The sequence below is a fragment of the Acanthaster planci genome, linkage group LG02, assembly GCF_054643075.1.
Source record: "Acanthaster planci isolate LZ-2023a linkage group LG02, COTS_SCS, whole genome shotgun sequence".
Taxonomy (NCBI): domain Eukaryota; kingdom Metazoa; phylum Echinodermata; class Asteroidea; order Valvatida; family Acanthasteridae; genus Acanthaster; species Acanthaster planci.
The window spans coordinates 10770918-10783090 of NC_141778.1; the positions used below are offsets into that span (position 1 = coordinate 10770918).

The 12173-nt window shown below is 41.2% G+C and overlaps 1 protein-coding gene across 1 annotated transcript; it reads left to right on the forward strand.

Annotated features, from left to right (window-relative positions):
* The first annotated feature begins 6711 nt into the window (after window positions 1–6711).
* On the forward strand, window positions 6712–11973 carry LOC110978299 (uncharacterized). The gene is made up of 4 exons (XM_087132672.1): window positions 6712–7158; window positions 9663–9816; window positions 10167–10301; window positions 10708–11973. Exons 2-4 carry the CDS (start codon window positions 9701–9703, stop codon window positions 10865–10867), a joined length of 411 nt encoding a protein of 136 aa, XP_086988798.1. The 5' UTR covers window positions 6712–7158; window positions 9663–9700; the 3' UTR covers window positions 10868–11973.
* The last annotated feature ends 200 nt before the right edge of the window (window positions 11974–12173 follow it).

Genomic DNA, 12173 nt, shown 5'->3' on the forward strand with positions numbered 1-12173 from the left:
ATATCAAATTTGGCCGGACGACAGGGGGCTTTTTTGGGGGGGGGTACTCTGCATCATGCAGCCCGTCAACATTTTACCGTTGACGCCGCAATAATGAAATGAAACCAAATTCGAGTTGCTTCAATTCATCCGATTTCCAATTTAAGAACTTGTGCGCTGAAATGCAACAAGTGCGCCCATTTTTATACATAGGTAGATTTAAGGTTTGAATCAAATTTGCACCATGTTTGAGTTTTTACTTTTTAAAATATTTTATCTTTTACTTCGACGAAAAAAGGTTTAAAACTAGAATAAGTTGAATATGTGTTCGCCCGAATGAGCACAATCATTTTCATGCTATTTATTGTGCTTGAGCACATACGCATTGCGGGTAGTCACACGCGTGTGCACAGATCACCCACTTCTCTTTTCTTTTTTTTTCTTTGTAGGAAATTCTAGACAGGGTCCTTATAAAGAGTTATTTCAATGTTACTATAAGCTTTTTAAATTTGCTTTCAAGAAGACTCACTCTGGTTCACAATAAATTCGAGTCTAACGGCAATCATTTCTTCTTAGCACAATTTTTCTGCAATTGTTCACTCTTCTTCAATACATTAAAACTATTGGACATTTATATTAGGTAGTATTGAAAGTGCTCTTTGATAAAAACATTAAAAATTGTCCATGCTTTCCAGAACACTTTAGGCCGCTGTTGCCATGATGTCATCTGGGAAGACACGTTTCAGTGCACAGGCTTTTTCGATCAAATTGTAAACCCAGAATTTACTCACTGAAACCATTTCTGGGAAAAGATTGATCGCTTGCTTGTTGCTATGTACTTCATTGAATCCCTAAAGAAGAGAAAATATTGTGAACACACCCATGTCACATTAAGATGTTCTTCTTGGGATGAAATCGCAATTTTGTCCATGGATAAATAAATATTTACTAGCGTAACATCAAAACGGCAACAAAATACCCCTGAAACAACCTGAGAAAAATGAGTTTAGTGAGACATACGGGTGCATGTTGATGTCTGTGTAAAAAAAATCCACTGCCGCTGCTTCTTACGTAAGCGAAAGCACCACACCATCGAGTATTTGTTTGAAATAAAAAGGTTTAAAAGGCTGGAACTGGGGTTGACAAGAATATGCGCGTAGTAGAATGAGGTTGGTAAAAGTGCACTATACTCGACCTTGCCAGAGGGCAAGTTACACAATTTCCAGAAATCATAAAAAATCGAGATTTATCATGTAATTGCTCAGTGTACACTTCTGCTTTACACAAAAGCAAATAAATGCAAGGAAAAATCAGTAGACCAAGCTTAAGTATGCCGTCTTTTTACGACATTTTATAGACTAATCCGAGGAGACGCCATAACTGCGGTGGTACCACGCTCACACGCGCGTTGTTGTGCTTGACACGAGCGTGAATTTGGCAAATGGCGACACCCTATTGGTCGAAGAGGCCTGTAACGCGCGCACAACACCTCTCCACGAGCGTTGTGCCGAATTACACAACCGCTTTATCGTCCTGACAGACGTTCACCAGTTACATGAATCATTGGGCCTTTAAAGATTTTGCTCAAGGCAGCTAGGGTGACTGTCTCTTGTTAGTTGTAGGCACTCCATAGGAACCAAAATCTCTTCGTTGGCTTCATTGGCTGGCAGATTGGCCTGGTTTGCGGCACTGCCGTGGTTGTACTGCTTACAAGTGACCCATACACCGTCGCACGTTCATTATCATCATATGTTCCCGCTGAGTCCATACCAAGGCAACGGGCTATTGCGAGAAAGCCCAGGCTGCATCCGTCTTAGTCCGAACGGAAGAAACCTCATGATGGATTGTTGCCTCCAAGGTGCTAGCCGATGGCCGACACCCTTGTAAAGGACGTGCTAATAACGCGCTTCGGCCTCGTCGAAATAAAACTTTGTTTCTGGGATTTGGCTGACTCAAATACCTGTTTTTAATGGTGTCATCATTTCCCTTTAATTTAATTATACTGTCTCCTCCAACATGATGATCATGCTTTACGACAAAACGCACGCAGATACGAGTGCTTTTAGGGCAGATGACTTAAAGGTGTGTAATGACGTAAACGGATATGGAAGTGTTTTTATAGACAGATGATTAAAAGATGAGTAATGAAGATAACGAAGATTTGCAATATCCAAATATCTCATTTCCCTGGACAATTTTTGAAGCTCAAGACGTACGGTCTCCTGAAGGAAGGATCCATGCCGTAGACTGCCACTCGTTAACTGAGACTGCCGCTGAGCGACGATTCCTTGGGGTCTGGTATTGTTCAACGAAACCCGACATCTAATCTGGTACTCATCTCTGGAGTGACTTGATATTAAAAAGAAGGCAGGGTTTCAGAAGAAGGTGTGCAGGTTGATGAAAAGCCAGCAGGATATCCGAAGGGTTGGGCTTTCAGACTATGTGACAAGTCATGATTTCCTGTCTGTAACCTCCGGCCGTGGACGCGAAGAAGGACGCGGAGTATGGAGGGAAACACGTCGACAGTTTCAAATTAATCTATATTTCTTGCAACGCGGTTTTCATCGGGCTTGTCGGGGTACATTTTGAACATGGTGCTAAATTTCTTCCTTGGGGGTGCATAATAAGAAATTACACATGGAGCAGAATGTGAAACTAAACAGGTACATTACAATGGTCTTGAGCTGAGCTAAAGATCCATATATAAGGAACCATACAGCTGAGCAGACATTCCCTGCAAAATAACGACTCGTTAAAAGTAGGGAAGGGACATACCAGATTCAAACATACAATGCTAATGATGAACGGAATGAATTATTCAGGAACTAATAATGCGCATCTATCAAAATGGCGAATCCCTACATAAAAATGCAGTTGCAATGCAAAGACTTTCAAAAGATGCAAGAAATATTTCCAATACAGAGTGAGTCGTGGAATCAGCAAAAAAAAAAGAAGGTAAATGTCAATGAAGGCACGAAAGAAAATAAATCAAAAACAAAGTTACTCGACGCAAAAATGCACCCAGTAGTAACTGCCAACAAGACTGGCGGTTGCTCTTTCGAGAGATGCAGACAATAAATATGTAACTTTCCCTGCGTGGGCTTATGTATATAATCCGATAAAAATGGCCCGTGTTTTGCAGGATATCAAAAGTGGAGGCCTAGAAAAAAGGTTAATCATGTGTTAGTTCCATTGCATGCCGGCCGGGACACTGCTGTCTGTCTAAGATTGAAGAGACGTGATTTCACCGTTTGAAATTGTAATGCCTCACCGCCCTGTGTTTGGTTGTATTTACTAAAGGCCTGTGTGATGAATGCCTTGTCGAAGCTCGTGAGATGGTTCCGATCTGTCACCAACCTACACGTTCCATCGAAACGCTGTACTATGGTTTCACTTGCGGATGTTCAGTGCCCAAACTCCAATAGGACTGAAGTTGGGGTTTCATCCTTGATTGCTCCGGCTATACATATTCAACACTAGCAAACCGCAAGGCACGTGTAATAATCACCCGGCATTTCGTTTCTATCTGTTTGACACCCTTTTGGTGCGATTCAGCTTTTGTAACCAAGATGCACCGCCTTTGATGGTTGATTATTTAGTAAAAACTCATCTCTGTGGACTTATTTTCATTGGAAGCATACAAGTGGCAAGCGACACGACGGGGAACAAGAAGGAGCCTGCGTGCTATTCGCGTAGCTATTGTGTAACCCCAGTCTAAACACGCTTTAAACCTTTAACGGCGAGTTTTGTATGCAGCTGCCGTCATATTTTAATCAGTGTCTGTTTATGTGTGTCCTATACATCAACATCACATGCTATGGCGTGCAGAGTTAGCATTAAATTCAAGAATAAAGATATATCTATTATTAAATACAGATTATATCTCTATTAACATTTATTCACGGAAAAGAGATATCTCTATTAAAAATATAGATATCTCTATTGCGTAATAGAGATATCACTATTAAGTTTCCGCTTCCGAGGTCAGCAGGTCGCTCTCGACGTTTTGTGTTTATAAATCTATTATCTTGAGGGATTTTGAATTGTATCTTAGTACTAGTACTTCCGTAATTGTTTACATTAGGAAACGTTACATAACCCATGCTCAGTGAACCTATATATATCTCTATTAAGAATAGATATATCTCTATTAGGAATAGACATTTAGATCTGTATACGCAGGTTAAATGTTAACACCATACATCACCTACCTGTTCATTCTGACACCGGTTTGTCTGTTCGCTTTGTGGTTTCTGTTCAAGAACTGGAAGAGCAAAGTTTTGAATTAAAATCAGCTTCGTTTATCTTTCACTCACGGAGCCTGGGTCAGCCTTATATAGATATATAGATACGCAAGATATCCCTTAATATAGAGGACCCATTAAGATAAAAAAGAGTTGATCCCCAATAAAGGAACGTTTAAGAAAGGCTTACGTATGAGACAAAACCAAGTGGTCATCTGGCTCCTTTATTTTTTTCTATGGTACTCAGTTGTTATGTTTGTGCGACTATCTCTTAGCGCGTGAGCATAAAATCTACATCATCGCGTCATGGCGTCACGAATTGTACTCTTCCATCTCGACGATAAGTGTCTTCTGCTCGTTTCTTGTACGCCCCGGCCCGATGGGGCACTCGATGTCAGCTATTTGGGTCACGGATGCAGTAGTGCAGTGTACGGGGGAGTACTTTTCTAGCCTCCTAAGCTTTTCCCGAAACGAGGTTGGATTTTTACCGAGACCAGCTGGTGTAATTTGTAGACGGTTTTCACATGACGTAACACGACTGTCAAAGGCATTTCAGAAAGCGTACCATGTCTGTGGAGGTGCATACATTTTCAAATATGAGCAGTTTCTAATGGCAGTTTCATGTACGCCTGAATGCTGAGAGACTTGGAAGGCCCGTGAGTTTCCGCACACATCTGAACATTGACCGTCAAAAATCACATGACTTAAAAATCCTCTATAGACTAATCCAATTAGACGCCGAAACTGCGGTGGCGCCGCAGTGACACGCACAATGCTTTAGCTCGACGCGCGCGTGTTTGGGGGAAATTGCGACACCCTATTGGTCGAAGAGGCATGTAAGGCGCGCGCATACCAGCTGTCAAGGAGCGATGTGCCACCGCAGAAATGGTTTGTAATTCCGGCTGTCGAATTACATTATAGTCCATTCACCTCTATCTAACCTTTTCTGAATGTGTCACATTCCCTTCCTGTTCATATACTCCAATTGGGAGTGGGATGAATGTGTTCATTGTCATTAAAGCCACTTGCTCCTATAAAACGCTTAAACAGCAGGGTTTCTTGGGGGGATGTTGAATACAATTGGTTGTCTCTGATGTCGTAAATGTCATGGCAGTGCAATAATTTTGAAAATCCTCCGTTTCAATGGCGTACTTCGTGGAATAGGCATGAAAAAAGAACACAAATCTACACTCAATTGCCATTGTTGAGCATTGAATTTACGGTGTACGAAGTATCGGATATTTTATCATTATTCTTTTGTTGTAAGGTTTGCCTTGTCTCCAGTACACCCCAGGAGAGAAATTGGAGAACACTCCCACAATGAAAAGCTATGACGCGCAGCCCACCTCACGTCGATAGCTGATTCAGACTATTACTTATTGTGAATGTCAGACACGCGGGTGGGTGGTATTCAATCTTTTTTGTGTAAAAGATGTTTTGGTATCTGATGTCTCTGTCTGTATAGTCAATCTGAAAACAGAATGCGCTGACTATCTTTGGGGCGATGGCCTCTGTGAGTTGTTTATTAAAAATCCCACGCGTGGCGTGTCAATGTGACAGGCGTTGTGCTCGTTGTGTAACGCGTGAGTTGTCATTATAGTACCATTCACAATTCAAATTTACATTTCCGTGCAGCGCCTGGTGACGTTAGCAGATATTCACGATTGGTCCTAGAAATTTGTAGTCATTCATATATCCTGTTACGTATGGACCTTGCAACTAAAACCATAGTTGGTTCGTAACCGATATTAAAAGCTTACTTGGTTTCATTTCTTTAAATCTAAATTGCCCAATTTCTTTTCGTCCTGCATGAACAACACGGGAGATAATTATATTTACAATGACAAAACATTCTGCTTAATGCGCTCACTCAAAAGTGTTAAAGCAGTGCTTGTTGTGTCTTTCTTGAAAGAACATGAAGTTTATTTTATTCATTCAATAGCAGGTCTAGTTTTTAACACCTTTACATGGCATATTGCGAATTTTAACAGGAGATTCTCATAATTATACATAATGCTGTCACCGTCTCATCTATTTTACTTTGCTGCTCGGTAGGATAGGGCAACTCAAATGAGCAGTGGCGTACAAAATGCGTGTTGGAGACAACATGTGAATACTAAAAAGCACTTTTGCCGAGATACAGTTCGCGCCATTATTCATATCCCGGGTAACGCACGTGCGTGCATGCAGGCCTGCACCATTTTGTACGTGTTGTTTACCCGTAGCAGTTAACTTGCATGCTCGTCGTTTGACGCATTATTCTATGAGAGATGCTGATAGTATCGCTCTCGCGTCGTTCATTTATGCGGCCAGTTTCGTGATACGAAATTCAATACGTTGTTGTTTTCTTGCATTTGCCCGTGATGTCATTTCCCAAAGGTTGATGACACTTCACTCAACATTTGGGAGCTTGTTTCCAAGAAAAGGAAGTTAATGGTAGCCTCTTGTCTATTTAACCCAATCTAATGTAGTTGGACTGTATTTCTTTTCTTGTAGCAATAACTGAAAGAAACGGTCTGTTTTCGATTTCCGTTTTCTTCCTTGAGATTGATTGCCAAACCAAGATAATTTTTAATATTTTAGTAGATTCTTCCCTGGACTTTTGGTTTTTAAGATATTCCTAAATTCATTGGAGAGAAAAAGCAGCATATGGTCTGGGGGTGCAAATGAAGATGCTCAGTCGTTTATTTAAAAAAAAAACGGCGGTGATACTGTACGAAATGACCAACGTTAGGTAGACTTGTTTGTCCAACTAATGTTTCTGATGAGCTAGTAGCGCTAAAACGGTGGTGCACTGAGTGGTTCCCGGAGGCAAAACAAAGTATTTTATCAAATAGAAGTGATAGGTATAAGGGTATAAAGGATGGCTGCTACTGGACGGACAGCACCACATTCCCGCCAGATTTCACCACAAGCAACCAGCGCCACATCTCAGGTAAGGACACACCTTTATTTTCTGGACATTGTTGAATATAGCCTATATTCTTCAAATTCCTGATAGCAAAAATCATATTTTTAAAATCTCTAACATTAAGTAATTCGCTGTTCCTGTTGGTTTAGAGGATATCTTTGGACAAAAACGCTGAGAGCCTTCAGCCACAACCTTAAACAATTATCCATTATTGTCTACCATATAGTGTTTGACAAAACTGCCAATGTGCGTGTTTTCGCTTGAAATGCGCTCTAAAAACTCCGGGAACAGGTAATGTTAGGGGGCTTACCCTTACCCGGTTCAACAACGACACTCTTTTTGTTCATTCTGATTTTTGTTTTCTAGGGAAGGGCCAAGTCCTTAGCGAGAACCGAATTCTTAGTCATTCTGACCTAGAAGTTTTTAGAATGCGCAATTCCACAAAAAAATCTACAAATCAATTTTCAGAAACTTCAGTAATTTCCACCAAACTCAATTGTACTGCATCTTTTGTTTCAGTTGACAAGCTTCAGTGTGTAGATATTCGTATTACCTTCGTGCTTTCTACAGCGCGTAGTTTCTGATAACAAATACGTATAATTATACGTCACACCGTGGCAAAATTCCTAAATTTACATCACATGCTGAGACATACATGTATCTTGGGATTTTTCTCTTGCGCTCTTTAAACAACCTCATCTCGAAAACAGGAAGAAGTCATTCCTTTCAGCGATCAGATGGCTTGAATTTCATCTTGATGGCGGTTCTTGGATTTGTTTTTCGTCAGTTGCTAAGTATACACTTTGGGCGTTTGACGTCTGAATAGGTGGGTTTAACGTGATCAGATCTAATTGAAAATGTCTATAGTGTTTAGAAAAGGCAGGAAAGATAATTCATGTTTAAAACCAAAATAGTTACGGGACAAAATATCGGTCATGGTCAGGATGTTTATCGCAGCCTGATTATTCAAAAGATCTTTGCTAACAGAAGCCCAAAAAAAGCTGGCCAGACTACCACAAGCCCGCGCAAATGCGTACGGGTTTTAATAATGCACCCACGCACTCGATGATGGGTGTGTGCGCACTTTGCTTTCAAGCCAACCAGTGACTACGCTCACGATCATGACGGGAAAATGTGAACTGAAAATACATTAATTGCCGGAAAATTAGTCTGGTTTCCTGGACTGAAGACTTCCGATGAATCTTGATAAAACCCTAGGTCATGTATCGCCAACGATTAAATATACATGTAGTTCATGGCGCTATATGTCATGAGCCATAATTGAGCTCCGTCTGGGCTGGAAGCTATCATTTCATTTATTTTAAAATCGGGATGTACCTTTATAATACGCAATGGCACAAGATACACAAGAAAATTATCTTTAAACAGACAAAAACAACTGAACAATACTGGATTGCCTGATGACATATTAGATGCAGGCGTTGCAACGTGATATTTGGTCACGGCTATGTTGGTCACATTTAAGAAACACTATTTTTTAAACGTGTTTTACTTACACACACACACACACACTGTCCAAATGTTTGTTCACAGTAGATTAATGTTGCAAAAAATATAGTACAACACTGCTCATTTATCAGTATTATTTTACAGTGCAGTTGTCGACAAGTGCGTTTAAACGGCAGAAATGTAAGACCATAAACGATTCTATCCGAACGTTGACCACAAAGATTTTGGAATATTTCGGAAAACGGAGGAATTTCTGCAATTTCGTTACGGACATTGGTTGATACCGGACCCTCAAATAACAGTGATAGTTATATTCATCAGGTCTGGGAACCAGACTAGCGGAATATTTTGCCACGTCTTTATGAAACGTGACCTTCCGGAAGTCGACTCTTTAGTGAGAAAAAAAGCGTGAGTTGTTAGTAATTCAAGCAACGAATACGCTAGCAAATGTGTCACTTTGAGGTTTTAAGCTTTAAATTCATCGTTTTGTTGTCTTAATGAGTGTGTCATAGAACCCTAACATCGGTAAGTGGTTTTTCCATTGGGGAAGGCGCGGGCCAAAGGCGGAACTCGGGTTCTGCAAAAGGGAAAGGGAAAGAGTGCTAAAATGAAACGGATTATCGGTTTGTAAATACCTATCAAAACACCTGAACAAGAAAGGCACCAGACGAGTTACACGTTTTCCTTCAGCCGCTACCTCTACACTTTCATTATAAGTCGTTTGCAGAATGCTTCTCGTTGCTACTAAAAATCGACTTTCTCACTGGTCTATTTTTTTAGTTTATCAGTGCATTTTCCTTGTACAAACAGTAACCTCACCACTTGGATATGTTCCCAATCTAAGATGGACAGGTTTATTAATGATGCAATATTTCAATTTTGTATGATCTTTTCTAAAGCTACAATAATTTTAAGGAATATACACTGCAAAATAAAAAATAATAATAATTCATATTTACACGTGGTGGTCACAGTGGCAAAATCGAACATCATTCCATCAGTGTATTACATTAACAGCCAAGCTCTTTTTTTCGTCGCTTCTACTGGAACTGTTACAGTATTTCTAAATTTGGAAGAGCGAGAAAACTTCAGGATCATGGCCTCCTCCGTGCCTCTCTTGGCAACCTACCTACTTATAGCCTGCATTGTGGGGGCGGGCTTTGCTTCAACCCACGTGGAGGGGATAACGGCATCCCAAGGTGCAGCTAGAGGGTGAGAAACCATGTGGCTTCTGGACTTTTGGCAGGTCCCGCTAAGCAAAAGGAGTTCCCCGAGAAGATAGAGCATGAAGGGGGGCAGTGAATGGTATTGGACCAAGAGCTAGACAAACCGTGGAACCTGTTTGCTCTATAAAAAGAACATTTTGAAAATGCATCCTTTCTTAAAAGGCTGAAAAGCGATTGGTTTAGTAAACTGGATTCCTATGAGGTTAATGATTTCTTTTAACATTTGACTGTCAGATTGAAAATCTCGAATCGAGTTGAGGAAATCCGGAAACTGATGTATACCCGTTTATGAAACGATCAGGCTTGGAGCTTCTAATTTGAATTACAATTTTGCAGGCGTCCCCGTGGTGACATGGTGCACCTCCTGCGGATGTCTCTCCGCGATATATACGTCCACAGTGCTCAGCTGCTTAAGCAGGAACTAGACAACAGTCTGGCCGTGGTAGACGGCGCGGTCAGCGGCGACACAGGGTGAGTCGGTTGGTTTCGTGTTTCTGAAAGCCGCCTCAACGTAGGCCTACGCCAATATAATACCGATTGCCAGTTCGAAGATCGCGCGATGAGGAGCTGGAGACCCACTTCACGATTAATTGCAGAAATGATTCCTCACCCCCCTCTCAAAATAATGAAAAAGAAGAAAGTGCAGTTTTCTTATTTACACAGATTCTATTGAGTGAAAGCTTAACTATTTTTAGGGTTCCTAAGAGTGAACTTCGACAAGCGCGAGCGCCAACCGAATGCAACTTAGTTATACACTCTTGTGTTTACTGTTTGACCTTGTGCTGTGACCTGGATTTCTTTTAGTTTCTGAAACATTTGTGGTGCAAAGGGACTGATCATTATTATGCCAGTTTTCCTCTATCATCACCACTCTCAGACCTGCCAAGAGGAATTCTGCCGGGCCAGGGTCCACCTCGTTGGGCAGCGGACCACTATACTTCCTGGCCAGGGGATTGGGCCTCGACGAGGCGTCATCCACCTTCGACGATACGGTTGAGCACAACGAGCGGCTATTTGACATCGCCGGACGGAAATAAACCAGTGGAGAGTGTGGCGGACATGTACCTATGTGGACTCATCCAAAAGGAAATAACAAGAAATTCCCAATAATTTGTACAGCAAAAATATCAATATGGAAAAGGCTTTTTCAGCATAACTGACTGACTTGATTGTAAACTGTTTGGCGATGTGAACCTAGATGACCGAATTTATGACGCAGCCCCGATCTCTGCGGGCGTCATTTTCCGATTTGCGACCTGCATCCGATATCCGTAAAATGAGACCAATATAATTGAGCGCCCTCTGTCAAATAATTGCAAGGTTGTTACATCTTACCCATATCTTGTACATTTTAACCCTACTATTTACATTATGTATAGTGCACGTTTCCTCATTTTCAGTTTAGGTAATCCTATGTAGGTGTATACAAATCAGTCTTGCCTGGTACCCTTCATTTTGTAAAATGGGACCGTGTCATCATTGTGTTCCACTTCTACAAAAGTATCAGTTTAGGTAAAAGGCGCTTCTTGCTTTCGGAGCACTTCTCGGTATCTATAGTTCAGTGTGACAGAGACTCGTAATGCCAAATAGGATGATCAGTGAAGAAATATCGCGCAGACACGTAGCGACCGTGAGTGGATACATGTCTTGTAAGTGCAGGTTTTGAATACGTGGCTCCGAATGTACAAATGGACAGAGCAAACTTCTCTCAAAACGAAGCCACATCGAGACTCTGCAAGACCACGCATTGCAATAGGTCACGTTCAATCACCTCTTGTATTATGCGGTAGCGCCTAAGATAGTGCAGTAGTTCAATTTAAAGAGAAAAATAAGAAAGGAAACCAACGGATGCGAATTCGCTCTGGACAGTCTCTTCGTGCACACACACGAGACTTTTTCAGAGTATAGTAAAGGCTTTGCACTTCCATAAATTTTGTTCGTGCTTTTTTTTATTTATTAAGGTTCTTTGTTTTTCAAAGTGCATTATGGTAGCCACAGTCTTTCATCAGTAGTAAACAGTTGAATTCTGATAGGTGTGGTAGAAGCACAATGCCATCGCAACTGCGAAGTACTCTAAGTATGAAATAGATAGCAAAAGTCAATGAAACATGCAACCTAATAAATTGACCAGAGTGGAAGGGCATTGGTTGATTTGAAGTGGTGATGTTTATTTAACACGAGGCGTGTTGCCTTCATAGAGCGCACACGGCCCGTCGCTATTTCCGGGGACATTACTGTAAGAAGGAAAAACGAGGATTAGAGCATTTCAGAGCTGAAATCTTGACATTGCTTAAAATCTGCACCTGCAGTCTACCCTTCAGACAAACCACATGATCTGCTATC